Source organism: Cyanistes caeruleus, chromosome 6 (genome assembly GCF_971803275.1).
Source record: "Cyanistes caeruleus chromosome 6, bCyaCae1.hap1.1, whole genome shotgun sequence".
Taxonomy (NCBI): Eukaryota; Metazoa; Chordata; class Aves; order Passeriformes; family Paridae; genus Cyanistes; species Cyanistes caeruleus.
This window is the reverse complement of record NC_141706.1, coordinates 1,127,078-1,153,561: the sequence shown is the minus strand read 5'-3', so window position 1 is coordinate 1,153,561 and position 26,484 is coordinate 1,127,078. Positions and strand designations below refer to the sequence as shown.

Here is a 26,484-nt window from a genome sequence, read left to right as displayed (position 1 = left end):
GGAACCATTAAACAAAATCAGTGATTGTCAGATAAAAATGTTAATTTCTTTCATTTATACAAAAAGAAAAAAAAAAGCTTCAAAACACCAAAAAAGCACATTTCAGGGGTGACTAGTGTGGTTGTAAGGATCCTGATTTAATAACAATAATTGCAGCCACCCTTATTTCGGCCGATGGGCTGCTGAAGCCTAAGAAAGGCTTTAGAGCAGAAATACTCAATAAGCCTGTTTGTATGTGCATGTACTCCTAGGAGAAGCACAACCTCCTGATCAGGAAAATCATCCTCCCTTCCCAAAGGGAAATAACAGCACTGAGAAGCGATCAGAACAGGGGATATGGGCAACCAGAACAGGGGGAGATGGGCAACCAGAACAGGGGATATGGGCAGTCAGAACAGGGGGATATGGGCAATCAGAACAGGGGGATATGGGCAGTCAGAACAGGGGATATGGGCAATCAGAACAGGGGGATATGGGCAATCAGAACAGGGGATATGGGCAATCAGAACAGGGGATATGGGCAATCAGAACAGGGGATATGGGCAGTCAGAACAGGGGGATATGGGCAATCAGAACAGGGGGATATGGGCAGTCAGAACAGGGGGATATGGGCAATCAGACAGGGGGATATGGGCAGTCAGAACAGGGGGATATGGGCAGTCAGAACAGGGGGATATGGGCAACCAGAATAGGGGGATATGGGCAGTCAGAACAGGGGGATATGGGCAACCAGAACAGGGGATATGGGCAGTCAGAACAGGGGGATATGGGCAATCAGAACAGGGGGATATGGGCAACCAGAACAGGGGGATATGGGCAATCAGACAGGGGGATATGGGCAATCAGAACAGGGGGATATGGGCAGTCAGAACAGGGGGATATGGGCAATCAGAACAGGGGATATGGGCAATCAGAACATGGGGAGATGGGCAATCAGAACAGGGGGATATGGGCAGTCAGAACAGGGGGAGATGGGCAACCAGAACAGGGGATATGGGCAGTCAGAACAGGGGGATATGGGCAATCAGACAGGGGGATATGGGCAATCAGAACAGGGGGATATGGGCAATCAGGACCGGGGGAGACGGGCGAGGTTTCATCCCCTTGGGCAGGGGCTGTGCGGGACAGGGAGGGGGAAAGCGAACACCCCAGCCCGGAGCTTTCTGCCGAGGGCAGCGGGGACGCTTCATCCCGACTCTTTTTTGTTGTTTTTCTCCCGGACAGGACGTTGAGTGTGGCTGCAGGGGTGACACAGCAGCTGCAGAGGGTCAGCGGCAGTGCCCGTGACCTCGGCTGGGGCACAGCTGGCGGCAACTGCGGCACCATCTGCTCGGGGATGGACCCCTCTGCCCTGCCAGGTAGTACAGAGGGACTGGGGAGCATCCTTGGGGCATGGCCAGCCATCCTCAGGCACTGCCACCCATCCTCAGGGCACAGCCACCCACCCCTGGGCACTGTCACCCATCCTTGGGCACTGTCACCCATCCTCAGGACACTGTCACCCAGCCCTGGGCACGGGCACACGGGCACAGAAAGGCTCTGTGCCCCAAGGAGGAGTTTGGAAGAGGGCAAAGAGAAAGAAAGGGAGCTGGGGGGAGCTTGGAGCCACGGGACAGGAGCTCTGCAGCATGGGGAGAAGCCAGCATCCCTCCGTGTGTTCATAGAATGCTGGCACCTGACTGAGAGGCAGGGGGAAAACAGTGAGAGAAAAAGAAAAGACACAAAAGCACCCCTGACCTGCCTCTCTCATGGGGAGGCTCCTGAAGGCAACAAGAACTTTATCACTCTCCAGTTCTGGCATAATCTGCCACACAACCAGGCAGACTGCACCTCCCTGTCTTCACCACTCAGTGAAAAATCAAGAAAAATGCCTGATTGTTTTTATTCCCGGGGAGTGACACATTTAAATGCTTCCTTCAAATATTGGCACTCAGCCACAGCATAGAACCTGTCAAAGGCAACTACATAAGGTAACCAGTGAGACAATTCTGTGTCGATACTGCTTTCCTCGTGCCAGCAGAGAAGGAGCTGGCCTGGACAGTCCTGAGCACCTCCTCAGCTCAGCTGAGCTCTCTCAGCTTCACAGATTTCATCACGATTTACTCCAAAAGAACCAAAATCAGAACCAGGAACATGGTGTAGAAACAAGCTGGGCTTTGCAGTTCTCACGTTGGAACGGTTATTTCCAAAGGCTAAACGTGTACCACTTACCATACATTTTGCCTTCATCTGATAAGATGATTTTCCTCCTCCCACACGGTGGATAGATTGCTAGAGCCTCCTGAAAGCTCTGTTCAATGTCAGGACTCCAGACACCTTCTGCATCGTTGTCAATAGGTTTATCTGCAGAATCACTCATTCTTTCAATGTCTTCGGCAGGACTCTCGCTGCCGCTCCAGCTGCTGGGCTCAATGGTGATGGCTGGGGTCTCCAAGCCTAAGCCTGGAGTCTTCAAGGGGATAAACCTGCAACACAAAGAGCCAAGCCCAAAAGGCGTTAGCGGCGTTGGAACTCCAGGCTAACGTTTCTGCCCGCCTCTGCTGCGAGGGGAACGGCGGCCGAGCGGCACCGGCGGTAACGCCAGCACGCGGGGCACCCAGGAAAAGGGAAAAATTAATAGCCATTAATTTAATGGTTAAATGGTTCATTTAAAAATTAACAACCATTCCACCTCAAACGAGCAGAGGTGGAGCAGTAAGGCTGCAGGAGGCGAACCCTGCGACGTTTTCTGTGTGCAATTACACGAGGGCATGGAAAATCAGATTGTTTCTCACAAATAGTCAAAGTGCCACATTGCATCTGGTTGAAGACTGGCACCCTTAAAATAAATATAATAAAAAATCAGTGTACTGCCACTGGCTGGAAGAGAAGCACACTGATTTATGCCACAGTGACCACCAGAGCCTAAAACCATTTGGACCTAAAAACAAAAGCAAAAACTATTGTTCGTATTCATCCGGATGTCAGTGGATTAAATGGAATTATACCAGCGATGCCACAGCTCAATGTAATTAAATGGAAAAGGCTGTAATTTTCAGATCTTACCCATATAAATAATATAATCAGAATCAAGCCAAGCTACGTACAAAAAGAAATCTTTAAAATGATAATACCAGAGCAAGGAATTACAAGAGAAGATATATGCTTTGCCTGATTTAAAAGGTCTCTGTCACAGAACCATAGCAGAACAAAAATTACAAGCTTCAAGTTGCTGAATCAATTTAATAAGAAATAATTTAATATAGCTGCACCTGCTCACACCAGCAGAGCTGCAGATCTGTCAGTGTTCCTTTTATATTTTTCAGAGAAATACAACTCTGCTGTAAAGACTTGCTCCAGGCAAAAAAGCTGCTCTACCAGACCACGTTCACCTCTGGTGTAATTCTTCGGGAAGTCAGTGAAATAACACCAGGAACAGATTTGGCTCAACATGTCTAGGCATAATGCTGTTTTATTTTGAAAAAAAGAAGGAGTTTGGTGACTCTAACAGATCTGAGTGGATGGGAGTGTTCAAACATGCACACACGAGCTGCAAACACAGTTAAAAATCCACTTTCCTTGTTTCCACAAACACTGAAAGCCCCTAAACTGTAAGATTTTTATTCTGTATGGGCAGAAGAGAGGGGCTTTCCCTTGTGCACAGCTCTGTCCTCCTGCTGATAACGCCTCTTGCTGGGGTCTCAGGACACTGTAAAACAGGTGAAAAGCAGCAGAACAGCATTCACCCCATGGAGAAAGGAGGGGAGGGTACATGTGGAAGGCCATGACACCCATGACTATCCACCTCTGGGCTGGAGAAGTGCCTGGAAGAGGAAATCTTTACAGCAGCCCTCACCCCAGCTGCCCAGCTGCGTGATCACCAAACCCTGACGGTCCGGTCCCTCCACGGTGTCCAGCAAAAAACCAGAGCTGCAGGCTGGGACTCACCAGCCAACACTGCCATTTCTCATCCAAAGCAAGGGTATTTCCACCTCTCCAGGCTCCAACAGGAGCTCAGAGGGATCTGTGTGTGTGGAAGGGGCTCTCATGAGCTCCATTTCCCCTGGCTGTCCCTACGCAGAGGCATTTCTTGACTCTGCAGTGGTTTGAACACTTCAGCACGGCTTAGGACGTGTTTGTGCCTCCCCACCCGTAAGAGCCCGGCCAAGCACTGCCCCAAACACCCTCTAACAGCTGACCACGAGGGACACACGGGTTCACAGGGAGCCACACACGTGGAGGTGGCTGGGAGCTCCAGCCAAAGCACACACCCGGTTTTTTAAGTTGTCATCACACAAAGGGAGATGCAAACCTTGGTAAAATAGCGAAACCCCATCCTTCATAATCCTCAGAAGGCTGAAGTTCAGCCCCCTGTACACAAGATTTAGCCCAAGCATGAGCACAGCAATACTGGGAAACTACTGACAAAATCAATCGTGTCCACTTCAGCCTTCACACAGAGGGGGAATTTTTGGTGAAGGAGAGGAAATGGAATGTTGATGGGGATAATTAGGGGGAGGGGTCAGTTTTATTGCAATAGTGCAGGGGAAAATGGCTGCTGGGGGATTTATTGGCCTCGGGTGACCGAACCACGATGAGCATTTCACCAGAAGACAGCGAAGGGTGGGACGCATCACTGGCTCTGTTTTCCAAAGGTGACTACAGCAGGAAATCCTTCCCCTCCCTGAGCCCAAGCCCAGCACAGCCACGGGCAGCTTCTGCTCGGCTCAACCACCCTCTGCTTACAAAACCTGCCACAGTCATAGCCTCAAGTCCTGTTACCATCTTATAAACCAGCCCTTGTTATTACATTATGCTGAAATAATAATTAAAATGCACAAGGAACACAGTGAGGCTCTACAGTAATTAATGTTACTTGATAGTCGTGTTATATCTTGCGTTGTGTTTACTGGTGAATTTTCACTAAGGCGCTATCTGCCTTCCCATTCCTCTTTACCTACTTGGATATCATCTTGAGGCACTCACAGCTACCATTGCAGCCTCTGAAATGTAAGATAACCAAGTGTTCCTTGCAGCACATCTGTACAAGAGGGGCGTGGGGCAGCCTGCTGGAGGAAAACCTCTCGTGTTAAAGGTTATTTGCAGTGATTTCCATTTTGGTGAATGCTGACACTGCAGATCGAGCCAGAGGGCCGAGGAGGAAAAAAACTTGTATTACAACTGCTAAATGGCTCCCTCTTACTTCAGGAATAAAATGAGCTAACTCACTTAATCATTTCCAGCTCAGCTCTGTGTATCAAAAGGGAATTCCACCTCCTCCTTAGCTTGAATTCTAAGGACTCAACTGTGATGAAAAATTTCAGACCTGTTATGCTGGAGTTCAACACGATTATCAAAAATAATACAAGCTGTCAACAGACAAGCTTTTTTGCACATTTCTAATGAGCTATAAATCTCAAGTGAAAAATGAGGACTTACAATCCAGTTTAATTTTATAAAAAACTTTACAAAGTGAGCCTACTTTATATTAGCAAACTCCAAATCTTGCAATGCCAGCTTTCAGCAGAGGAAGAGCTAAACTCCTGGGGGCAATTAGCCCCACCTCCCCTGGCCAAAATCAGCACTTGTATGCATGACAGATCAAGTTGAAGAGTTCAGTGTTTGCTTTTTATCATGTTAACTTCCAGAGAACTAATTCCCTGCTTGCACTTCCTGTTAACAAAATTAAAACACATCAACACTATCTAGAAAACCAACCAACCAACCAACCAAAAAAAAAAAGAGCCCCAAACCCACAAAAAATAGAGGAAAAAAAATGGAAAAAATAAATGTTTTGGCTCACCTTGTTGTACATTCTAAGGTTGCTTAAAGCACATTGCTGCAGTTTAGGTGGTCTCCCTTCAGAGTTTTCCTTTTAACAGCAGCCTTACACATTTCAAGACAGCTTCCCCTTTGCATAAAACTCTTTTAGCTGCAAACCAAATGCATCTGTCTTGCAGTTGTAACTCTGTGCAGTTAAGTCAGTTCTAAATATATCTGTTTTCCTCATGCAGTCATTAAGACACTTTTTCTCTGCGTGATGGAGGTATGTGTCCCCATCAAACAGCGCCGTGTCACGCTCAGGAACAGAGAAACCATCAGGGCAACAGAGGGTTTATAAACATGTTTTATAGCCAGGCCATTCACGACAGCTTGGTCAGCTACAAGATATGACTTACTGTCATCATGTTCACTCACTACAGCAACTTGAAAAATTACTTCAAAATCTCAGAGAAACAAGGCCAGCCGCTGTCAGAGCCGACCAAACCAATGTGTTTAACTCAAACCAAATGACAGCCTGCAACTTCTTATCAAGGGAATGGCTTCTTTACCTACACAAAACATTCTCTCATGCCTTTCACTTTATGAGCAATGCAAACCTGGGCTTGCCCAGAAAGCTGCTGCTCACAGACCAACAGCTGAGATCAATGGCTCCCCACAGGAGCCTACAAGTGCAGATCCTCGATACCTTCCATAACCTTCAATATTTGCACAATGAACTAACGTGGGAATGCTGTCTGTCAAAAGTCACTAGAGCTGGGTCTTATTTTTACAAGTGTCTTCCAAAAGTTAAACCGTTTCCTCTGTTTGTCTGATGAATTTAATTCCTTGAATTTCAGTGTAGGGGTGCCGAATGGTGCCTTCCCTGCGCTGTCAGACAGCCCCTGGGAAAGGATTGATGCTCTGCAGATACTGGAGCAGGAACACAAGAATGACAGCAAACACGCCTTGCTTCTGAGAGCTGTCTGAGGAAAAAGCCCATTATGCCTCCCAAGTGTTCTAAACTGTGTCTGCTGGAAGGGGATCAAGTGCAGGTGTTTCTGAGACTGAACTCCAGTGCTGTTATCCACACTGATCTTCTCACTATGGACAGATGCAGATTGCTACCAAATCATTCCTACAGCCAGTTCTGAAACACGTCTTTCAGGGGGAAAAAACAAAAATCTTAATTCTTGAAGTAGAGATTTCAAGCACTGAAGGGGTAAATGACACTTTTAAGAATACATTATATTTTTAGTTTGTGAACAATCCCATCTTAGCCTCAGTTATGTAAAAACAATGGATTGAGGAATCCAACAAGCTTTTTATAAACATTGAGATGGCAACGAGCAGATGAGTGCAAACCAACTAATTCTAAATTTGCAGATGGCAGATTTTCTCTGAAGGCTTGAAAAGTTGCAGGCCCATGGGATTTTCTTCTGCTTTGTTCAGCAGTGCAAATCCACAGCTGGAGCGCCAAAGCTCTGGAGAGGATCCAGAGGAAGAAAGTTATCAGATCTAGAAAACATGACCTACCAGGAAAGGAATTGGGTTTGTTTAAATTTAGAGAAGAACTGATGTGAGAAGATAACCACTTTCAAATAAGGAAAAGGTAAGGGCAGAGAAACAGCTCTCGGCCGTTCCTACCAAGGATGGGATCCGAAGCAAAGAACTTGAGTTGCAGCGAGGAAACCTCAGGCCAGCATTTGGGGGATTGTTCTGACCCACCAACAGTCCCACACCAGCAGTGACCAGCTCCTGGGGCAGAGGCTGTTCCCAGCAGGGGACAGGAGCATCTCTCAGGAGCCAAAGCTGAGGCTCCGTGGGGCAGAGCCGTGAACGACGCGATGCCGTGAGACTGAGCGCAACAAGGGCCCAGCCGTGGGAGCACATCCTTGGCTAGGAACAGGGGAATCCAGCTGCCCCAGAGACCTCCCAGATGTCCCAGATGACTTCTTTCAGCTGCAGGGCAGGAATCCAGGCACAGCCAGGCCTGCTCCTGCAGACACCGGAGGAGTTCCCGTGCCCCGCACAGCTGCTGCGGGACAGCGCTGCCAGCACCTGCCAGGCAGCTTGTGGAGACAGCCAGCACGGGGAGGAAGAGCAGGATGGGGAGGAGAGGGCTCCATCTCCTGCTGCTGCTGTCCCAGCAGGATGGGGAGGAGAGGGCTCCATCTCCTGCTGCTGCTGTCCCAGCAGGATGGGGAGGAGAGGGCTCCATCTCCTGCTGCTGCTGTCCATGGGAGCCTGGGGAATCGAGGCTGCCTCATCCCCAGACATCCCATTCCACCCCATCTGCTGGACTGCCTGACCCTGCCCATCACATCCAGATTTTCCAAGCTCTTTCTGCACTGAATAACGTAAATATTGAATTGGTGGGAAGCCTGAATTTCTCTAGGATTTTATCTTTCTGCTTTGCCAGTGAAAGTATCTTTGCAGTGTTTATGCAAGTCAAGCACACAAAGGAATTTAAATAATTTTTTTATTTACAAACAAATTCACAGTGGATTTTGTAGCTGTGATGTGTAACTCTGTATAGATTTTTCTGATTCTCTAAGGCATTCAAATGGTATTACTTTCAGGAAACACTCCATCTATTCCAGGCCCTTTATATATAATTTCTTTTTATGAAGAATGGATATAGCACAATTCAAAGAATGAAAATGTAAATAATTTACAGAGCATCCAGTGGTGAAATCATTGGATTAAAATTACTTTATATTGTATTTTTGTAACAAGTTCCAGTTATCAGCAATTATTCCCTCTAAGAAGAAAGAGCACAGGAGAGAGAAGCAGCCCATTTCTGGGTTAAAGTATTCCTTTAGAACTCAGTCAGACTAATTCAGCCATTCACATTTGCCACTGAAATGACCAAAAAAAAGGGATTTTCTCTGACTGCGAGAACACTTCAGGAAGAAATTCTGATGCTTTGCTTTTCTGGTGATCAAATACTTCCATGCAGTGGTGCTTCCATGTCCTTCCTATCATTCATATAAACCAGCTCTGTTATCCTAAGACTGAATTTACCATTTTTTGCTTGGGATTCGAGCTATTTATTAACTGCCAGCTCCCTGTTTCCCATTTGGCTTTGGGATCTGTGCAGGGATAACATGATCAGTCCAGCCACAGCCACAGAGCACCTGTGGAAGGCACATGATGGTTTTTTCCTGAGGTGAATGAATCACACAGTGAATTTGGATGCATTTCCTTCTCCTCAATTACCACACTCAGAGTACTAAAAAGAGTAGTAGGAAGACAGTGGCATGCCAGTGTGTAAAATACCAAGAAATACCAAAAACACTTAATATCAGCAAAGTGATGGTTTTCTTCCAGCAGCCTGCTCATCTGAGAAGATTTACATGTGTACTTTCACAAACTGTGAGGAAACTTACTGAACAAAGGGGGACTTAGATCAGCAAGAGTAGGCAGCATATGGGCCTAAATGTGAAATTAGGATTACAGGAACTATTTATAAAGAGAAACAATGCATTCTCCTTGAATTGCTCTTTTTCTTTTGCTCATAGAAACAGATTACTCAGCAAAGAGTGGGCTGATGCTAATACATGGGAATTCTTCCCTTTGGAAACAGCTTTCAGCTCTGCACTCTTTATGAAAGTGAAAAGTCTATTTGGTACCACTCCGAGAGCTTCATTTATTGTTTTTTCCAAAGGCTGCTTTTGTTGATAGATATAATTATTGTCGTAAGGATGTTGAGTCATTAGCCCCAACCCACTTTTCTTGTCCATTAGTTTTAATTTCATACCATTAATAAAATGGTTCATCTTCTCAGCGGGGAAACGACTGGATTCTGACTGATTCTGACTGTGCCTACACCACACTCAGGGGCTCGGGAGGCTTTGTGCTGCACCATCAGGCAGCACCAGCTTCAAACCACGTGCTGTCGGGCTAGTGACCATCAATCCAGCGTGCCAAAGCGCTCTGCAAGCGGCTGCAGATCCCTCGTGGGCCGTGGTCTGCGCTGATCACCACGCTGGCACCAGGGAGGGGGTGAATCTCAGCGTACCCCCGTGAATCCCCAGCCCATTACAGTCACAGCTGCTCCAGACACAGTTCCTTCCCCACGGGACACTGGAGCAGCCACGCTCATCCTCGGTGCTGGTGCTCATCTGCACCCAGCTGCTTTTGACTCTAAGGGTGTTCCTGGGATTTAACCCAGCTCCAACACCGCGCTGCAGTGACCAACAGAGATGATTCGGGATGTGACTCGGTGCCCAGTGGAACGAGGAGCAGTGAGAGCACCACATCTGCTAACTGCAGGAAGCAAAGGGAAGGACAGGAGCTTTAGCAGCTGTGGGAGGGAGAAGCCATTCCTCCTGCCCCAGCCCAGCTGCCGTGCTGTGCAGCAGCCTGGCACCCAGCGGGACCCAGAGTGTCGGCATCCACTGACACGGAGTGCTCCAGCTGGGATCCCTCCTGCCAAAAGCTGCCAGGCTGGGGATTACCAGTGTGTCACTCAGCCCCCACTTAGCAGCTGTGGGTCTGTCCATTTGGGGCAGGGGGCTCTGCGGAATAGCGTGGGCTGGCCCAAGGCCTGTCCTCTGGCACCGAGAAATGGTCTGTAAGAAACATTCCCAGCCCCAAGACCTGTAGGGAGAGGCCACAGAAGGTCCCAAGGTCTGCAGCCACTGCTTTTCTTGGGGCATGCTTGTGGAGTGTGTGTTTGGCAGGGCACTGTAATCCATCCTGCTGCCAGCACAACAGAAAATAAAAACTAGTATGTGCGACTGGCTGTCAGGACAATGAGCTCTTCTGGTGTACAGGAACTGGGAAATGGGACAGAAAAATAAAAACTGGCATGTGTGACTGTCAGGACAATACGTTTTTTGGTGTAAAAGAACTGGGAAATGGGACAGGTGCAGTTGTTGGTTACGTGCAATAAATCTGGAATTTCTGGAACACCTTTAAGCTCAGTCACGCCGTGGAGGCTGAGGCAGGGGTTCAGTGTGCACAGAGGCTCTGTGCCTTCCCAGTCAGGAAAACATCCCACAGATCACCACTTACACCAGAACAGCCCAAAGGAAAGAGGCACTGGGCCTCCTCCAGCTCCAGTGTCCGCCTCTCCACACACACAGCTCTGGGATCCACACCTGGATCCAGGCACAAACACGCTCCATTCCATTGGAACTATCCACCTTCTGCATCTACTGGTGCTTTTCCCACCTGTCCCAGCTACCTGGGAGCAGGTGAATGGTGCAAATGCAGTCCATGGCCTTCACATGGGCAGAGGATCTCTTCTTCGTAGTTTGCTGTAAGTGCCTTCCCATAGGCAATCATGTTCATTTTCTACCCCAAAAGCCAAACTGGAACTATTAATACCACCTACCAAGTGTTAGAAATACCAGAATGAGGTACACCCTTGATCTCTGGTGTGTTACTAGCTTCCTGTTGGGACCACATACGATCCACTGCTCACACAAACGATGGACTTGGCAGCAAGGCGCTCTGTCTACATGTAGCTCTGAAAACAAATTTCCCCCCCTCCCAACACCCTGAGCCTCACTAGTTTATTGGAGTTCCCATGTCACACAGACATTTGCAAAACCAGATGGAATCCTTCACATTCATAGCTCTCTTACTCTATTTCTGGCATATGACTAACTGGTTTTATACTCCAGCTTTAGATTTTATTCTTTCTTCTTATTTTTTTTTTTTTTTTAATAACTTGTTTTCAGGATGAAAGGTTTTTTTTTTTCCACAATGGCTGCAAAAACATGAGTGTTCACTCTAACAGCTCTGAGTGAGGTGGGGAAAGGGACAGAAAACCACCTGCTTGAACAACTTTATGTAAGTTCAGTCAGGAAAGGGAAAACCAATGCTATTTGAAGGGTGGTCCAACATCTGACTGGTTCATATGTAATATAAAACTTTCACCTATATAAAAAATATTTTATATAATGATTTAAGTATTCTGTTAAACAGGTACAAAAAAGGCACAGTAAAGTAAAAGGTTCATTCATTTACTCAGGTGCATTTGTTTAAATAAGAAACAGCCATAAGATTAACCCTTTCCCTACTCCAAGCTGAAGAAGGTCCCTTCTTGTATGGAGCAGGAGAAAAGCAAATTTTGGACAAACTGCAACCTCCAATTGGCCAAAGCCACCCCTGGAATCCAGTGCTGGCACCTTTTATCCCTCAAGCCCACTTGTTCTCTGCTTTGCAGATGTTATACAAACACTCCTTTGTTTAAGTGCAAACACACACACACACACACACAGACTTTCTCAAACATTTGCTGGAAGAGCTAAATTGCTGCTGAAATTCATTTTGCAAGTTTAGAAACTCTACCAAGCCCTCTCTGTGAGCTCCAGCCCTCTGAAGCTGCTGCAGAGCTCGTGAATGTCTCATGCTCACCCCAATGTGCTGGTTTTGTACCAGGAAAAACTGGGAGAAAAGCATTTTATTCTGTTTTGGTGTTAGTACTCGAGCTACAGCCCCGGGCTCTGATCCTGACAACACAGAGCCATTTCATACATATGAATAATCACTCCAAGTTTAATGAAGCTCCTGACATCTCCATTAGCAATTGTTTTGGCTGCAAAAAGGCCCTGCCTATCAGCCCTGGAGGAGCCTGGAAACAGAGGACTGATAATACTGGGAGGCTCACTTTGGGAAAGGCTGATAGGACACGGAACTGCAAGACAAAAAAAAAACCCAACAAACCAGAAACCTGAAGGGGTGAAATCACAGTGCCACAGCCCTCAGGAAGGCTGAGATTTGATCCTGATTTTCTGGCCCTGTTCTCACCAGTTCTGAACAGAAGGAGATTTCAGAAACCAGCGAGGGGGATGGGACAGGACTCGGGGTCCGTGTCAGCCTGCAGTCCCCATCACACACCACAGCCCACCCCAGGTTCCTGTGTCTACACAGAAATCAAAGCCAGGATTTTGTTTGCAGTAGCTGTCAATAAAAGTATTTTAACTCATGTTGTTTCCCAACTGCTGGCAGCAGTGTTTTGGGTGAATTACCCACCAAATTAAATTTTAAGTCTGAGGTGTCTGTCTGTCTGTTACAAAGGAATCCTTCTCTGCAAGGAAATGAGCACTGCCAGTAGAGCACTGCAGCTTCTTCCTTCCATCTCACCTTGCCCCCAACCCCTGTCCTCCCACAGCTGGGGAATGCATTGGCTCACTCAGGTCCTGTGACTGTTTCATGGAGATAATGACACATCTATGGCTTGCACTTCTTCCATAATGGAAAAAATTATTTATTGCATCTCATCTAAGATTCCTCTGAGAATTAAAGATGCTTTTATGCAGCAGGACTTGCATCTTCTGCAAGGGAGAACTAGAAAACATTTTCCTGCTGAGATCCTGAAACAATCTCAAACTGTGGCAGTCTTTAATTGCTGGACATAAATAAAACCTGCAGTGACTGGCTATAGCATTTTCAAAACTCAATATAATAGTTATGCAGTTATTCTGTACTTCTCTTGTAGTTATTGCCTGTTGAGGAAGCAATTTCAGTCTTAAGCTCTGACTTTTATTTCCAGTCTATTTCAACTCCTTGTTCACTGTAGTTTAATCCTGCTTCAGGGGGTGTCAATCTTCCACAAAAATAACTTTGCTGGCAACCATTAGAATTGTGAATTCACTGGACGCCAGTGGAGCTAAAGAAGAGATGGCTGGGTTCAGGCAGCAGAAAACAGAACATCAGAAAACCCAAACAAAAAGCACAAGCCTTGGAACTAATCCTGGTAATTCTCCTGGACTTTAAAAGTCTCAGATTTAAGAGAAACAGCAATTTCACAGCACACCCATTTCTGCCCCAGCAGCCGTTCCTCGCCTGCGCTCACCATTCACATTTCCACGGGCAATCGGCACCCGCCTCAAGAAGGGCTCCCAGCTGTGACTCCAGCCCCGGGTGCCCCTCTCAGGAGTGTCCCCCAAAGCTGTGATGTCTCCTGGAGAGCAGAGGCCATCCCCTGCCCCAGATCTGCCTGAGCTCAGCAGAGCCTGGGCCATCCTCCGCTGCTGAGCCACCCTGCACACGCACACAGCTCTACTCAAAACGTTCAGTCAAACCCAGAAAAAGACCAACTCAATTATTTATACATTTAAATTATGTTAAATCACACTAGCTCTTGAAAATTACCTCTGTTTTTCATAAAATCAGTGCACAAGTGTTCCTTTAACTCCATTTATTGTAGTGAAAGCCGAGCACCTGTAGCACGGTTTCTCCAGTCTGTTTTGAATTAGAGCTTTAGGGTGGCTTCACATTGACAGCCGAGACTTCAAATTTCACAATTTTGTTCACCACCACCAAACACCATTCAAACACTGTGCTTTTTTTTTCTTTTCTTTTTAAATTTCAGGCTGCAGGCTTTTCAGTCCTTGCAGGGCAGGCCTGCCTTTAAGCCAGAATTATTTCTGGCCTTGTAGGGAGAGCAAATGTCAGGATGGGAGACCTGGACCCATCAACCCTGAACTATTTAGTGCTGTTTCTAGTGGATCTAACACTTCAAGAAGAGCATCACAGTGCCCTTGGTTGTTCTTCTGTTCAGCCACTGATTTGCTGTACAGTTCTTTAAACCTTCCTGTGCTTTACCATTTGTCACATCCTCTTCACCCAGAAGCCCAGTCAGGTTGTGATCCAGTACCCTCAAACCTTGGAGTTAAATCCTTGGAAATCCCAGGCAAACATATTTCATTTCCCTATTTTTTGCTATTATTAATATTAAATGAATACCAATAAGAAGGGGAGAGTGACCCAGGCAAAAAAAGAATGACCCAGAAAGGGAAGGAGCCAGCAAACGACCCAGAGAAATGAAAGTATTTTGGCTTTCTTCCTCACAATAGCTGTTGGTTTCATCAAATGACATTTTTAAAATTTTATTTGAAAGCATTAAAAAAATGCTGATGAACATTACAGTAGAAGCAAGCTTGGCTCTTGGTAGAGAAACATTATGACTTAGAGCCAAGGACTTATTTTTTACATCTGAATTATTTTTTGAACAGCATTTCCTGGCTCAATGTCACTGCACCACAGATAGATATGACAGCAGATAAGTGTATGAGATTTTAGATCAACAGGAGTGTTACTTTTACAATGAATACATCTGTAGTCAGAGCTCAAAAGTGGGTTTATTTCTGTTGTGCATTGAAGATGTATTGCACACTGTTTTATTAATACACTTTTCTTCTTAAAATGGAATGCAATTTAAATTTTCTGACACCACAGCTGCAGTTTGATGGTTGGGTTTCCTAACCATGTGGATTTGCAGTAACAAACTTCAATTTTCTTTCCCCCTCTAGCTCACCTTTCTGCCACCTTGATTTATTTCTGTTTCACAGCTGTGCCTACCAAATGATTCTTGCTCTCACTCCACACTTTTCCCCCTCTTCCTGCAGCTGATCCAAACTACAACACAAATTTTCTGGGAATGTGAAATGAAAGAACTCTCAGAGCAAGAATACGATGTCCAGAATTGAAAGGAACAATTTACCACAGGGTGGGAGGAACAACCTGAAGGCTAGAGGTTCAAATTAAGGAAAATTTAAAAACTCTCAGCTTAGATTCCACCATCAGTAGTCACTAGAGCACGCCAGGAACTCTTCCCTTCTATGAAATTTACCCACCTCTGGGATTTACAGCACTAACCACCATAAGCAGCAATTGCTTGAGTTGCATAAATAAAGCCCCAAATACTCTCAAAATCAGTGTTGCTGCCTTTAAAACCGGCACCAGGAAACCTTAGTAGCACAAACATTATCCAGAAGGCAAACCTATCCAAATAAACAATGAAAACCAGACTGAAGCAGAGAGCAAGGGAATACAGCGAGAGCCAGCAGGATGAAAATTCATGGGTAAAACGATGGTGACAACCCAGGGAGCTCCTTCCCCTCTCCAGAGCAGCACAGACACGGAGGAGACCTGGGTGCTGTGCCCCATCCAGCAGAGAGTTTCCCTCTCCCAGTGCTTCACAGGGATTCAAAGGATGAAACCATAGCCCTGTGTTTCTGAGTTAATTACTGAAAAGTCACTTAACCTTGAGCCGTTCCCTCACATAACGAGCTTGAGTCTCCCAGAAAGGGGGCTGGAGGACACCCCCAGGCCTGTCCTCACCCTGGAGCGTGTGTGGGTCCTTGGTGGGGATGTCTGGACCTGCCTTGGTGGGGATGTTTGGAGCCTGCCCAGCAGGGAGGGCTCTGAGGAGCAGCAGAGTGTGCAGGCTGCAATTACAGGGACGCTGCACTGGCAGGGCAGCCCAGCTGCCAAGCACGCGGAGATTTGCAGCGATAACAATTACACTTAAAAGCCTCACTACACGTCTGAATGCATTTACACATTCTCCTTTTACTCTCTATTTATTATTAATGGCAGCTCAGCTAATATCAAGACCCCAGTGTGTTTGGCACGGTAGGGGCACAGAAGGGCAGCAAGTTCTTGCTCTGAGGAGTTTACAGCCTAATTATGAATGACAGCAGATGGAGGGCAAACATCCTGAGCCCTTCTGCTTTTCATTAGGAAACTCAACTCAGGTAACAATTTATAACCAGAGAGAAACAATTACAGGCTGAGCCATGTGCCAGAGCCCGGCTGCAGGCTCATCCCAGTCACACACGGTGTGACAGTGGCCACTCCCAGGACAGTCCCAGGAGATCCTGGCCTTCCCACACCACCACCTGGATGGAGATTCTGCAGGAAGCCAGCAGGAAAGCACATATTTAAACCCACATCTGTTCACCAAAGGACTTCATGTGGAAGCCCAGAACATGCATCTGATGGCGTTTCTCACTTCCTCACGTTTCAGATTCATTCCGGAGTCTACCTTAAATTAGCTGCCCATGTAACTTCATATTAATCACCTGTGAAGTCATTAAAGTCACAGGTTGCCCTTCCAGATCTCCACAAAAAGAGGATTTTGAGGCTATAACTGATGAATTTTGTCCACCTGAGGACCATACTGGTAATTCACCAGGAAGCTGCAGCCTCATGTGCTCCTCACATCTGGAAACTCTGGTGGGGGCAGCAGAGCCGTGGGCCAGGCTCTGTGGGGCTGAGCTGCACAGGGACATCTGAGGCCCCTCAGCTGTAGGAACACACTGGGGACCCAGCTGAGCTACCAGCGTGTGGGGGAGCAGCTCCCATGGACAGCCAGACCTTGGGATACAGGATAATACTGTCAAAGCAGGCTCAAGCCTTGGATTCTGGCTCTGCAGCCTGTCCTGTAGGATTGGCAGCTTGCTGATCCCTTCCCAGGGCCCTGGGAGGACACTGAGAGCTCTTCTTGTGTAGAGCCTCTTGTACAGAACCTCTTTCTGCAGAACCTCTTGTACAGAACCTTTTGTACAGAACCTCTTCTGCAGAACCTCTTGTGCAGAACCTGCTTTTGAAGAACCCCCTTGTGTAGAGCCTCTTGTGCAGAACCTTTTGTACAGAACCTTTTGTGCAGAACCCTCTAATGCAGAACCCTCTTTTGAAGAACCCTCATATGCAGAACCTTTTGTGCAGAACCTCTTGTGCAGAACCTCTTGTGCAGAACCTTTTGTGCAAAACATTCAGCACAAGAAGCGAATTTGCTAACACGAGGTACAGAATCAGGGTGCCAAGAAGAAGAAAATGGAAAATTCAGATTCCCACAAGGGCACGCAGCTGTTTTAGGAAGCCAGAAGTACCTAGCAAGCTGCTGATCACCAGCCACGTCCATGTAGAAGAAAGGTTATTTATTGCACCACACTGTGGGGATGACTGCATCAGCAAAGAGTCCTGAGCCTAAAAATCATTTTGTTCCCATTAGTAAATTCACAAACAACTCATAGAACAGGAGCAAAGGTCTGATACCACAAGAACCAAACTCTTCCTGGTTATTCTCTGTTCTCAGCCAGAGGAGGGCTCGCACAGGAGGACAGGCAGGTCTCTAGAGGAGTCCCAGGCGCAGGCAGAGGGGAGCTCAGTGTCTCACTGAGCAGCTCCTGGGGCTCACTGTGTGTGCAGGGATGGCTCTCTCACCCGGCCTTCTTCTTGTGCAGCCTGAACAGGGAGCCCAGCTATTGTTCTGGAGTAATAGTACAAATTCAGGATACATTCTGCAGCACAAAAGGGTGAGAAAACCATTTTGCTACTGCAAAAGTTGACTTACAATTGCACAATTAATCTTCTCGGATTTGTTCTTGTCAAACACAGCCTCTGCGTCTTACAGAGGTTCTGCAATCTTCTTTATGCCACAGCCCCGTGACATGTGAGAATAAAAGGAAGACAACTCACGGAAAAATACTTCATAATTCTGACTTTTCCTTCCTAATAAGCAAAATCATTGATAGAAGACTTTTGTCCCAGCCAGGCTTCAAGAATGATGTTCAGGGGCTGCAGAAACTGAATGTTTCTTGAGGATCCTGATGATTCTCCCTCAGAGAAACCACCATGGATCAGCTAAAGAAGAAATCTGAGGAGGAGACTGCTTCATGTCCAGATTCCTTCTGAGATATTATGCAGAGCAGAGGGGAAAGGTATATACCCTTGGAAGACAGAATAATAATTTGAGTTATTGCTCTCTCCTCCCGGGCAGCATCAGGATTAGACAACTGATGTAGAAAGCAAAAGATTTGAGAATGGCTTGAGACTTAACCACAGGAAATTTTGAAAAAATCCTCAAGTCATCCTTGAATCTTCTGTTCCTTTCTTCAAATTATTTCAGATATTCCAGCAGGCCAGGGGAGAAGGCAATGAGTACATGGGCACTGGTGTCTTCAAAGTTGCCTGCAGAGCAAATCAGCACCAGAAAGAGAGGGTGAGATCTCCAAGGCAAGGAGGGAGCTTTCTGTCTCCCACACTTGATGTAACCATGAACTAGATTTTCAGAGGGGCTCTGCTGTAACACCCACAGCAGCTGGTGGCAGTCCAGGATGGATCCAGAGGCAGAGCACCTCCACTCCAGCAGCTGTGGGCTGAGAGGGGTTTCTCACTAGAGCCTTAAAGCAGAGCTCCAGGGCTTTAAGCACTTGGGGGATGCAGATTAAGGAAGCCACAAGTGGTTTCTTGTTGCCCTGCACCCTCCACTACATCAGCCAGGAGCTGGCAAAAAACCTTCCCCTCTGGCTTTCCCAGGCTTTCAGCATATTCCAAGCAGGGGAAGGGCACCTTGGCTTGCAGCCTGGGCTCCCCTCTTCCCGGGAATGGAGCTCCTGAAGGACTCACAGCATCTGGCTGCAGGGACATGGGACTCCCTTCTGTGGGGCACCGAGAGCTGACCCCAGATGGTTCCTGGCCCTTGCAGAGTGAACCCTGCAGCTGCTGGCACACTGCTGGAAAGCAGCCCAGGAGACACAGAACGCTCCACATGGATGGCCTCAGTGCTGGGGACTCCACACCCTCACCTACCCCAGGAAATCCCTAGTGAGGCACACAGCCCTGGCAGCGCACAGCCGTGCTCTGCAATTTGTGCTCTCATTTCACGGGAAACAAAGGAAAAAACAAATACAAACACACATCCACACACAGCTGGAAAACCCGAGTTTAATCTTGCAAAGTGAAGAAAATCTTGTCAGTGATTTCATACTCGTTGTGAAGCAGAGAAGGTTTCATTTCTACTTCCTATTCCAACAAAGTTGCTCTGATTTTCAGGGAGTTCAGCTTTTACAATTGGACAAACGTGATTACGAATGATTTGCATGCGGGACTTTCCCAGGCATGCTTTATAAGCTCAGTCAGACTGCTGAAATTGTGTCAGTCTTTTCTGTCTCACAGTAAAACTTGAAAATCTCTTTCCCAGGCACTTGCAACTGTGTGCACAGTATTTTGCTATTTAGTGAAAACTTTTCCTATAAAAAAATCAGAGTATCTGGATCGCTGTATCTTCTTCCACATCTTCCTAGAGTCTTTCTCCCACCATGTTAGTGTTGTAAGTTCTGCAAACAACAGTTCTTTGGGCAGAAATTAGGAAATGTTCTTTCCAGGCACTTAGCACTGAATCGTTATCTGTGTCTATGAGCCCTCTGAGAGTTTCACATAAATTCCAATTGCTTTTCCACTTCATTCTTTTTTCCAGTCTTGAAGATGGCTGCTGCATAAAGGTCTTCAGGATTCTATTTTTTTTATTATTATTATTATTATTATTATTGATTTTTTTTTTTCTGTTCTATAAATTATCTATCTGGTAGCCTTTTCCTTTCAATGATTTACTTTCCTGTGAAGAGGAGGAAGGAAAAAGCAAGTTTCAAATAGGCAAGTAAATACCTAGATAACTGCAGAAACAGCCCAGTAACTACATGCCACGAGATGGAAATCAGAAATGAAAATAAGAAGAATTATGTTGATAATAAAAACTGGCACTTGTTAGACACATCAGGAGACTGCTGTGACCTCAGGCCTGTGGCCACACAAGCCAAAATCAGTTAAAACCTGCAGAGAGCATTGCAGATTGTGTTCAAGATTTCCACTGAGAACTCCACACTAGAAACTCCGCTATTATTTTAACTCTCGACTGATGATTGAATGTTTAACTTCATTTTGGCTTTTGCTGTTTTGAAAATGAAACCTAACTAATGGTTTCACTGCAGTCTTAAGGAAGGCTTTGTTTCATGTGCAAAGCAAACACTCAGCGAAGGGTACGATTAAAGCCAGACAAGTAAATGTTTTACAGAGATAGTTCAGAAGCTACAGAACAGCAAAACAATTATTTAGTTAAATGTTGAAAATCTGACCTGTGTGCACTGATGCCCCTTTTGTCTCCCCCATCTTTTTCTTTTTTTTTTTTTAATTCTGTTCTTCTGCTTGGGAATTTATTCAAAACCACAAAGAGATTTTTTTGCAGCCCCAAAACAAGTTCTGGTGCCCAGCTTTTCAAGAAGATGTTGCCAGTAGTGAGCAGGCTAAAGACAGCTTACTGAAACTGCTTTCAGCAAGTATGGCAGAGTGCAAAAAGGGGGTAAGGGGAGAAATCTGTGTCTTGTGAAAGCGCCCTGGGCAGAAAAGGATGCTTCCCTGCTGAACAGGGCAAGAATCCTCAGGAGCAGAGCTGGGCAAAGCCACTTCCTGCGCTTCTGCATCTAAGGGCTTTTCCTCTCTCCTCAAAAAACCCAAAAAGTTCCCAAGAAATCCTCGCTGCTGCTATCTGTAAATGGTAGTTTATGGAGGGGAGGGGAAGCACAGGACGGGCAGTAAATCAGCCACTAAGTGATCCACAGTCCATTACCAAATGTTTCTCATTACATGTATGGCTTCACTAATTTCTGCAATGCCTTGTAGGCTATTTCTGGAAGCTTTAAAAATGCATTATGCTTCTGCATTTTAATACTTAACAGTATGGTTATTTCAGTTTATTAAGCAAGAAAAAAAAAGGGGGGGAATCTGCTTAACTGCAGTTGGCTTTCATGTCACAAAAGGACTAAGCCAGCGCAGAAGCATCCAAGCAGGAACCCTATTTAAGTCCAGCATGAAGAAAACCTTTCCAACCTCTTACACCAATTAGGATAATCTGTGTCTTTTGATGTTAAAATCCCCAAGAATCATATGGAAATCATAAAAAGCACAGCATTTAAAACAGGCTCAGAAGGCAGATAAAATCACTTTTCCCTCCCAGCACTTGGGTTTGCTGTCCCTCCAGGCTGGGATGGATGGAGCACCTGGGAGGCAAGGCTGGCGTGCAGCTGGGGCTGGAGGCTGGCCCTGGCTGGGAACTGCTCCCAGCCAAGGGCAAGGAGACTGAGCAAGGACACAACGGGATCCAGAGGCCAGCCTCTGGAATCCCAGCCCCTGGGTGGGCACCTACAGCCTTCCCTGGGGGAATGGCATCCTTCGTGACCACAAACCAGGCCGAGGGGATTGAAATAACGTGCTTCAATCAGCTGCAGGTGGAAAGTACTTCAGCCCAGCATTGCTGCTTTACACTGGACTGCTTCAGAGGCATCCCCATTTCTCCCAGTGTCTTGCTTCCAAGGAATCTCAGAGCAAGAATTCTGTTTGCCTTGCCGATTTAAAAAAAAGACCAAGGGAAGGAAAACAAGGGATGTTTTGCTGGATGCAGTTTTGCAAAGCTGGAGGGGTGTTTTATTCTCTTCAAGCCAAATCCCGACCAACATGTTTTGCTGTGAAAACTGACACACGACAATAAACCTTTATCAAAGCCACATGCATATTGAGAGAGACACAGAAGGTGATTTTACAGTATTCTCTGAGACCTTAACATTGTATTTTCTGGAGCTGGTTGTGTATTATTGCTACATTTGTGTATGATGCTGTACAAAGCAAAGAGGCAAAGGGACGAGGAGGTGACAAGAGTGGGGCAGAGGTGGGGACACCCAGCTCAGGAACCTTAGCATTCGAATAAACTGAAAAGTAAGCAAAACTGTTCGTGTTTATACAAGCAACTTGACTGTACTCTGAGAGAGGACAAGGGTATGAAACGATGTCCTTATAAAGTAACGCTCATCTTTCACTTATCTAATGAAAAGAAACACAGGAGAGAGGTCAGAGGCTGCTGGAGGAAAAATACCCAAGTGTTAAGGCCAGAGAAATGGAAAACAAAGTTTAACAAGGATAGGAATATATGCAGATGGAGCACTCAGAAAACCCCCTTAAACACAGCTTATTATTCTGTAAAAATAAACATGGAATATTGTTGTCAGTGGCATGCACACCTCTGTGAGAACCTGATATTTAAACTGTCAGTTTGACAACCAATAAAAATAACAGTAAAAAAAAAGAGTAGCATTACAGTTCTAATACATCTATTAAAAGAAAATTGTTTTAAGTGTTAAATACAAAAGTGAAATCAACCTTCTAACTGATCATCACGATTTTAAGTCGCATTACAAAATTCTCATACAGATTTTGAATTTACTTTTATGTCTTAGAGTAATACCGGAACGGTAATTAATATTAATTCCAACTTCCATAATTTCACAGCGCCTGAATTGCTATTCCTAGCGTTTGTCGGAAACAAGCCACGCAGTTCCTGGCACGAGTATTATTCCTTATTAGTTTTGCAGCTGAATAATATTCAGCCTGTAACAGAATCCTCCTAGGACTGAAAAGTACTCTTGTGCACACGGATACACGCACAAAAACAACAACTGAAAGCTAAAAGCAAACTTGCCGAGAACTTCTGGGTCAGCTTTTGACATCACCCACAGGAATGAAATCAGACACCGACCAATCCGGCACCATGAGGCTGGCAGCACAAAATAAACAAAAGCCGGGCCCAGGGCTCCACAATGAGGAAGGGAAGTGGAAGAGACTATTGTTCCGAAAGCTTTTAAATGATGTTGCTTTGTTTATTTCTTTTGACAGCGCCTGAGCTGAATCTTTAAAAAGGGAAAGGAGTCCGTCAGCCCAGCCCCAGGATCTGCTGGAGCAGAGTGTGGGGTTCTTTCTGCCCTGTCCCTTGGGATCTGAGAGTGTGGGGTTCTTTCTGCCCTGTCCCTTGGGATCTATTGGAGCAGAGTGTGGGGTTCTTTCTGCCCAGTCCTGGGGATCTATTGGAGCAGAGTGTGGGGTTCTTTTTGCCCAGTCCTGGGGATCTATTGGAGCAGAGTGTGGGGTTCTTTCTGCCCTGTCCCTTGGGATCTGCTGGAGCAGAGTGTGGGGTTCTTTCTGCCCAGTCCTGGGGATCTGAGATGGTGGGGTTCTTTCTGCCCTGCTGGAGCAGAGTGTGGGGTTCTTTCCCCGTGCTGGAGCAGAGTGTGGGGTCCTTTCCCCGTGCTGGAGCAGTGTGGGGTTCTTTCTGCCCTGCTGGAGCAGAGTGTGGGGTCCTTTCCCCGTGCTGGAGCAGAGTGTGGGGTTCTTTCCCTGTGCTGGAGCAGTGTGGGGTTCTTTCCCCGTGCTGGAGCAGAGTGTGGGGTTCTTTCCCCATGCTGGAGCAGTGTGGGGTTCTTTCCCCGTGCTGGAGCAGAGTGTGGGGTTCTTTCCCCGTGCTGGAGCAGAGTGTGGGGTTCTTTCCCCGTGCTGGAGCAGTGTGGGGTTCTTTCCCCATCCCTGTTTGCGGACACTGCAGGGCCTCTCCCAGCTGCAGAGGGCAGTGCTCCCCAGCATCTCCTCACAGCCCCTCTCTGCCCACCAGGCCTCCCCAAAAGCTGGCCAGGCTGGGCACTAAGCTCTTTCCAAAACCTGCCCCTTGGTTGGGTGTCCTGCAGGAAGCCGAGGCCTTCAGCAAGCTGGAGAGCGCAGCCCCGAGCGCTGAGGGGAGCTGGGGCGAGCACCGGGACCCCCCAAAACAACCAAAAGCCACCCAGAAAAGGCTCCTTGGGGCTCTGGGCTCCGTGCAGCGCTGAGGCTGCCCCAGCTGAGCCCCCTGAGTGGGTCTGTGGGTAAATGTGCACAGCAGAGGACCCAGGAGGACAGTGCCCATGGAGCCATCCCTCCTCGGGCACCCCGAGCTGGCACCGCGGCCCAAGGGTCAGCACCAGGCCCGGGGCTCACCAAAAACACACGTGGCACGGGGTTTGTTTTATTTCAACAAAGCTGCCTGAATGACTTCAGTCCTCTCCGTGCTCCCCCCACAAAGGAAAAAAAGGGGGAGAATAAAATTGGAAATAAAAAGCAATGTGTCTGCAGCTGGGACTGCGCTGTCCCGTTCCTCACCTCGCTGCACAGGGACAAGTACAGGCATTCCAGGGGGAAAAGATAAACCTGGACCCTGCAGTTGTACAGGGAAAGGATATCAGTCATTCTCACGTCTTTAATAAAGTAGACCTTTTTCTACTCTTGCCAAGAAAATTAGTCCTAAGGTGCACACAAATAATTACATATTGTGGAACGGTAAATTATTACAAATGCCACTGAATTCAAGCAGCCCCAAGTCTGGGCCAGATTTTCAAATGTTTTGCAGATGTTTATGGTTTGCTGCAAAACTTTTGTCAGGTTACCCGTACTACACAGCATTTACTGAAGGATTCTGGCACGAGGTAGTTCATTTTCTTCGCACAGGTGTTGCATTCCAGAAATACTTTGTCTTCTTATAGAAGACTGTTGGAATTCTACTTTAAAAAAATCATCATGAAAGAAACCAGATCCTCTCTTCTGGAAGAGAAAAAAAAAAATAAATAAGCCCCCCAAAACCAGTTAATTTGCTTTTTCTCTCTTTTCAGGTAAATAAACTCTCTGTGTCAGGTAAAAATACATTCAAAATGTGTTTCAGATGCCCAGTATTTCTGCAAAACTTACAAACTGGGGAAACACAGTCCACTACAGGGTGACTGTAGGTATATAGGACTTGTAGTATTTAGGATTGTAGGTATATAGGATTGCAGTGTATAGGATTGCAGGTATATAGGACTGTAGTATTTGTGATTGCAGGTATATAGGATTGCAGGCATATAGGATTACAGGTATTTATGATTGCAGGTATATAGGATTTAGGATTTCAGGTATATAGGATTGCAGGTATTTAGGACTGCAGGTATTTATGATTGCAGGTATATAGGATTGCAGGTATTTAGGATTGCAGGTATTTAGGACTGCAGGTATATAGGATTGCAGTATTTAGGATTACAGGTATTTAGGATTGCAGGTATATAGGATTGCAGTATTTAGGATTTCAGATATATAGGACTGTAGTATTTAGGATTGCAGGTCCCAGGGGTTGATTCCCCTGCCTGGGAGCTCACAGCTGGCAGGACTGCTGAGGTTTGCCATGACTGGAGCTGAGCAGAGGGGCACAGGGGCAGCAGCAGCCGTGTCCCCACACGCCTCCATCCCCTCTGCCCCACCACGAAGGCACCACGTGCACCCTTTTGTCCCCAGCTTTTATTCCACACTGCGTGGGGCAGGAAGCAAAACACAAAAACGGGGCTCTGCAGCACTTCTGGACCTTTCCTTGGACTGAAAGGTCACCTGGAGGCAAAGCGAAATGAAACCCTTGGGAGTGAACAACTTTCCCTTTTAAGCATATGGAAATTAAACATTAAGCTTAAAAATTTTTCCAGGAGCAGATATGAATCCAGATATAATATTGCTTTGTGATATGGAAAAATACAACCAGCTATCTTCAACTTCCTAGATGTGCAAGCCACTAAGTTTTCCTCCAGGGTAGGAAAGCAAAGATGAAAATGCCAAAGGACTGTTAACCTTTAGAGACACATTTTAAGAGATAACATGACTGAACTCAGATAAATCGGAATTAAATTTAATCGACCTCCCACTCTTTAGCTGCACTATCAGAAGAGAAAAATCTACAATTAGGGAAGAAACAGAAGGAAATTCAGACATCTTAAACTGAGCAAGCTTCCATCTCTGCTGTGCAACTTCCTGATGATACTAAATGCTGCAATTCCCATGTGCAGTATTACAGACTTGCTGTCTTAACAGTCCTCTTATGAGTAATCAGTGGAAGGGAACATTTAAATAATGTTTTGGAGTGCATATTATCTAGATTTGGCTGTTGTTCTCTCATTTAGACCAAAATGAGTCTAAATTTGCAATTTAAAGACTTTGGACAAATCCTTAAAGCACCCCTCTCTGTTCAGTGAATGGAGCTGTTAACGTTTTTGTGCTCCATCACAGCACCTAGGAATAGATAATCCTTTAATCTTTTGCTCTCTGACTCCACCCCCGAGTCCCTGGCACTAATTTCAGAGTACAGGCTGTGATGTTTCTAACGAGCTAAGCAGCAGGGAAAGCTGGACTGTCACAGCCAGGAATGTGTGGCCAAAAGTGCTGCCATGAAAATATGTGTGAAGGGAATCTTGGTGTCTAAGGGATGGATGAGGAGTGTTCCAGCAGGAATATTAAAGTCTATTATTAAAGTAAGTTTAAAAATAGTTTAAATATATATTATTAAAATATCGACTC

General features: G+C 46.3%; 1 protein-coding gene and 1 long non-coding RNA gene across 9 annotated transcripts in view; one reads left to right on the top strand and one right to left on the bottom strand.

The window, feature by feature from the left end:
* TEAD1 (TEA domain transcription factor 1) overlaps positions 1–26,484 on the bottom strand; it is a 149,596-nt gene that overhangs the window by 95,817 nt on the left and 27,295 nt on the right. For 7 of the 8 annotated variants that reach the window (XM_086891722.1, XM_086891726.1, XM_086891721.1 and 4 more), the window contains exon 3: positions 2,212–2,465. In XM_086891722.1, the coding sequence (XP_086747848.1) occupies positions 2,212–2,359 (148 nt within the window). In that variant the 5' untranslated portion in view covers positions 2,360–2,465. Of the gene's footprint in view, positions 1–2,211; positions 2,466–26,484 lie in introns of those variants that run through there. The other variant, XM_023929124.2, reaches the window with a different exon arrangement.
* On the top strand, positions 20,435–26,451 carry LOC147652360 (uncharacterized). Its single transcript, XR_015287643.1, has 3 exons — positions 20,435–23,075; positions 23,207–23,347; positions 23,407–26,451. It is a non-coding gene; the product is annotated as an uncharacterized LOC147652360 (long non-coding RNA).